This window comes from Pundamilia nyererei, unplaced genomic scaffold, assembly GCF_000239375.1.
Source record: "Pundamilia nyererei isolate P.nyererei 1_Seehausen unplaced genomic scaffold, PunNye1.0 scaffold00082, whole genome shotgun sequence".
NCBI lineage: Eukaryota > Metazoa > Chordata > Actinopteri > Cichliformes > Cichlidae > Pundamilia > Pundamilia nyererei.
The window spans coordinates 744387-749827 of record NW_005187483.1 but is presented as its reverse complement, the minus strand read 5'-3'; the positions used below and the strand labels follow the sequence as shown (position 1 = coordinate 749827).

The 5441-nt window shown below is 37.5% G+C and overlaps 1 protein-coding gene across 1 annotated transcript in view; it reads left to right on the top strand.

The window, feature by feature from the left end:
* Window positions 1-4274: 4274 nt before the first annotated feature.
* The window catches only part of aacs (acetoacetyl-CoA synthetase), a 40608-nt gene continuing 39441 nt past the window's right edge, over window positions 4275-5441 (top strand). The window contains exon 1 of the mRNA XM_005738126.1: window positions 4275-4596. Coding sequence (XP_005738183.1) covers window positions 4458-4596 — 139 coding nt within the window. The 5' untranslated portion in view covers window positions 4275-4457. The remainder of the gene's footprint in view (window positions 4597-5441) is intronic.

The following is a 5441-nucleotide window of genomic DNA, read 5'->3' as shown; positions in this document are numbered from 1 at the left end:
GACACGATTCAGCCATATGACGTAGAAGGAAAATAAAGGTAGGTTTGACTTTTAAGTGTCGTAAGAAACCTTTAAGAACTGGTAAAATTAACATTTGTTTAATTTTTAATGGAAAAAATATTTATATTATCTTGTTTTGAGATCCCCATATAAATCAGTTTAAAAAAAACTGTCCCTAAACGTTCTGCATGAATGGAATTACAATTTTGAGTAGGCTAAATGAAGCGGCCATATAAAAAGACGTAGCTTTCTCCAAAATGAGGGGGGGGAACTGTAAAAGTTAAACAAAAAATTATTACAAACAAAACTATTAGTAATCTTATTTACGCTCGTTGTAAGCAAACCATTTAGAATGTTTCTTCTTGTATGCACAACAGGCCTTTGTTAAGTTCATTTATTTTCGGGGGAAAATGTATAAATAAATGAATATGAAGGAATATATAAATATTATTCACACAAACAATAATAGGATTATCACTGGATACAACTTCATGATATTAGTCTGCCATCTACTGGAGCAATGTCTTTTAAGATAATAAAGTACTTTGCATTCGTTCACAGTTTATGGGATATCAACCTTACGTGAAACAGGCTTATTAAAAGGCTTTTTTATTTTTTATTTTTTACTGCCCATTGGTTTCTGTATGTAATTTAGACAATTGTTGTTTTGTCATCGTGTTATTTCTGGCCAATAGGTGGCACTTCTTTGCATTTATATTCTATTTTAGAATAAGGTGGGAGAATTTGATGCTTCCAGTTAGAGGGGCACTTTCTTGAACGTGCAATGTGCATTGTGCAGATATTTCTTTACCTTTGTAATAGCTAAAGAATGAAAATTTGGACATTTCTCTCTTTCATATGACTCTCACTGATATGATGCACTCCTATAGCTCATATCTCTGACTACAAGTCTCAAACATTTGTTCTAATCCTTATAAAATGATTTCAAATTGAACTTTAAATCCATGTAATAAACCTCAAACTGCCCTTTGGCAGCATACTAAATGCTGCTCAGTTTGTCCAAGGTCTTGTAATCCAAGTGGACTTTGGAACGTGATATTCATTAAAAGGAGGCTTAAAAACTCAAATTTAAGACCTAACAGTTTGAAATCCAAAAGCTAAATGCTCAAGGTGTTTTATCATAATATATTCACTTGACATGCATAATGCAACTCAAACCAGCCAAATCACATGGCTAAACCTGAAGATTACACATGAAAAAAGCAAACAATTTTTTTTGTACTTCACTCTAAGAAAATTCATTGTAAAAGCTCTACATACACTATGTCATCCTATGTCAGTCTAAGCTGGTTAACTTGACAAAAAATATTTTCAAAATTAGGGTTGGTTATGCTGTAGTTAACTATAACTATATGGAATGTGTTACTTGTAAATTTTATGTTGCACAATCCAAAGACCAGTCATTGTGAAATAATTAAAAATAAAATTACAGATGTGGTCATAGCTTGTTACAAAATATGGCTGGACCACGTTAGACATACAGAGCCAAAATGTGATTACGTAGATAAAGGAAACACTGACTGTGGCGTGATGACAGGAGTCCATTTCGGGTCAAATTCAGTGACAGAAGGTTTGTCTGACTAACAATGAAGCAAGCTACCTAAAGGTCAACTCTTTCAAGTCTTTAAGGCAATCTCATATCTTGGCACAATATTTTACAACTGGACAAAATCCTTTTCAAAGCCAAAATCCACTTGATCGTGGATTTTGACCTTTCAAACAAGCAATTTAAACAAAAACAAACAAAAAAAATAGAAAAGAAGAAAAGAAAAACTACATAGAAGTTGGGAGACTTTTCTTAAGTCTGAATGAAAATGTTCGTCATTGGTCATGATTTGATATCATTTATTTTAAAAAATGAATGAGGGATATTACAGATTTTATGGAACATATATGTTTCATATGGGTTTTTAGACATCAGTTTTTCAATCTATTAGGAAAATATTGAAAAAGTTACATCTAAATACAACCGTCTCCAAATGCAGTGACATTTATGCATTTAATTCTACTACAGTCAAGCTCCCAAACCAGTAATATGTTCAACTGAATAGCAACCCCTGATCACAGAATGTTTGTATAAGTTATGCTGTTGCTTTGATTCATGTACTTTCCCCATGTGAATAAAGCACTTTGTAAGTTTACGAATACATTTCTATACAACCACAATGCAAGCTGAATCTAAGTCTTATACAGTTCTGTGAAAAGTTTCCCTCCTTCCTGATTTTTTAAAAGAATTTTTCTTTTGGTTTTTTGTTTTGCATATTTGTCACACTTACATGTTTCAGATCAATAAACAAATTTCAATATTAGACAAAGACAACCCAAGTAAATACAAGATGCAGTTTTAAAGCGCACATCTATCCAAACCAACCAGGCCTGCATGGAAAAAGTATGTGAAAATTTCCATTTGCTAATTGTAAACTGCCATGGAAAAAATGAATATCCATGCTTCTCAAAATGTGTAAATTCAGCAACACGTCCTTTAACCAGACTTATAAACACATATGTATTCACACACACACACAAGGACACATTCGTTGTCCTTCCCTATTTGTTTTTGCCTTTTATCAAGGTATACTCAAGGCATGTTGCTAAGCGACTGAGATATAAATGCAACAAATCAAAAGACACACTGGGGCTATTCAGAGCTCCTCAAGTATTTTATTGTCTTTGTTGGCTCCAGGTAGAATGGCCATGAGGCCTTTGGTATTATAATCTGGACTCCAAAGCTAGGGAACTAGAGATTTTGACTTCATGCTCACTATCATGTGTACATGGATATTTTAAGGCTATAGATTGACATCAGTGGATTACAATTCATTTTGGGCTTGGGGATTAATATCAATATACAAATTAGTATTAATATAGTAACAGAAAAAAAACTATTGGTATATTATGTAATCTAGACTAGAACAGTCAGGACATGATACAACTATATAGTAGCTTTTCCATCACTTAATGAAAACAAGGTTGGATGACACCACCACGCAATAAGGAGTGTTGTTATTTCTCGATTCTAATTGGGCACACCCCTCAAACCGGACCCCAACATTCTTGCTCTTTGACTGGTTCAAATGCTTTTGAAACCACATCGTGAACCTAAAAGACAGCCTTCCCTTGACGCCTAGAAGCCAGTCCGTTGACAACTATGCGCCTCCCACATAGAGCGATCTGTCGGCTGATGTGGAGCCAGTGCGCTGAGGACCAATCGAAAGCCTTCGCTTTGCGTGCGGGAGATGTTCAAGATTTCTGCAACTGCAGCTTTTGTGCGCGGGTTAAAGAATGATAACTTTTAATGAAAAGAGGCATAAAGGGCCAGTGGTGGTGGTCAGCTTTGCCTCTCCAACTCCAAACTGCTCAACCCGAGCTGTCCCTCTAACATACTCAATTCTCTCAGTCCTGCACACAGCCAACAAGATTTTAACAACTTCATCTCTGCCACCTCCAGCTCTACCTCCTGTCGTTTTGTTAGCGACACTTTCTCCAAACAATACACCATAGCAGGTCTCAGTACTGTCTTGTTAACTTTCCATTTCACCCTTGGTGCTATCCTTCTATCACAAATCCCCCTTGACACTCATCTTCCACCCTGCCCATTGTCTCTTCAGTATCCCTCTTCAGCGCTGTCTATTGCTTTGAATGGTGGAATTAATGGCTTTAAGATAATTTTTCTACCAATTTTAATCCTTGGATCTTTGACTGGCTGTCTAAAGGTGACTTAAATTCCTCTCCTCTCCAGTGCATACCTCCACCTCTCATGGTTTTCTTCGGCCTCCTTCATCATCTCATTAAGTATCAGCATTTTGTCTGCAAACATCATTAAAAAATATCAACACAATAATGTAAATGATTAAACATGAACAACAGCAGAAGGACCGTGGCAATCTGATAAATACAGTCAGTCAATGATGATGTGTTACAGGTGATCACCAATATATTGCTCAGAATTTGCTTGTTACCGTTGCATATTTGCATCATATCAACATTTTATTTAACATGTATTGATGAAAAATAGAATATTTTGGTCAGGTGTAAGGCCTCCTTCTTCAGAATCATCGTTATTTATTTAAGATAGGATTAAAAGTGTGCATATATGCCTATTGTGACGTCTGAAAGAAACGAATCAGGAACTGTTGCTTGCATTCTTCGTAACACTGTCAAACACTTGTCAACCAAAGTCGATCTTGAACCGAACTTGCCCTGCTACGTGACGACGCCGGGGCGTGGCCTCTCAGTTTTCCTAGGCAGCCCCACGCTCTCCGCTGACAGTGAGCGTAGCTACTGTCACGCACTGGAGTGTGGTGCCATTCAATCTGAGAGGTTAGCCTGTGATCTAATTTACCCAGAGCAGTCACCTCAGGAGCACTTAGCTTTTATACGACGCTCGGGACTAGTTTTAACTCGTTGTTAACAGGCGACAAAGGGACTTGAAAAAGATGTCCAAAGACACGGAAGGAAAGAGTGAGAAAATTATGGATATGGAGAGCAAGGTTCTGTGGTACCCGGATTCTAAGAGGAACACACAGATGGATAAGTTTAGGATACAGGTCAACCAGGACTACGGGCTTAATCTGGGTGAGTGGGGTCAGAGGGAGGGAGCCAGACAGGCTCCAGAGTAGGTGTGCTGGAGAGAATACAAGTCGGATTATTGAGCCTACGAAGCTGCATAACTCAGCCAGATAGAAAAACAGAAACGAGCAGCATCTCTCCCTTTTGCTATGTGTCAGTTCATGTTTTAAAGGCAGTACGTTATCTCACAATCGGCACAGTGTAGTGATGGCTTGCTGTGGAGCATTTCAAGCTAGCTTATTGCCATTTGAACACATGTAAAGAACATGTATAGGCGGTGAATCAGCATAAACAAATCTACGAATTTATTGTCTTAGAAGAGTTTTATTAAGGATGACCTACAACTACTCTGACACTCCCTGTTCAGTAATTATTAGCCGTTTACAAGCCTGTGGTGTTTGAATTACTTCCAGCTCGGAACTGAAAGACTGCGCCTGCAGAGCAGCCAGGATGGAAGAGAGCGGCCTGTTTCAATGGTCTTTCTAGTACCGTGACATTTTAAAGAAACAGGATTAAAGGAATGCTGAAAAACATGGTCAGCCGGCTAATGAATAAGTAGAGAGGAGACGAGGATAGGATTGGTACATCAGTGTAGATAGCCGGAAGGAATGTGTAATTGAAACAATAAAAATAGTATCATCCTATTTTCAACGTGCTGATTTCCAGATTTCTATTTTCCTTAATCTGGTGTTCCTAATTTCACCAGGTGTTCTGATCCTTACAGTATTCCTACATTCCTACAGTGATTAAGTAGATCTCATGGACAGCAAAACCTTTCCTGTAAATAAAAAGATCTAGTTTTCAGGAATAAGGACCACTTCTCTCTGCTGAAGGTTTTCCCAGATAAATTG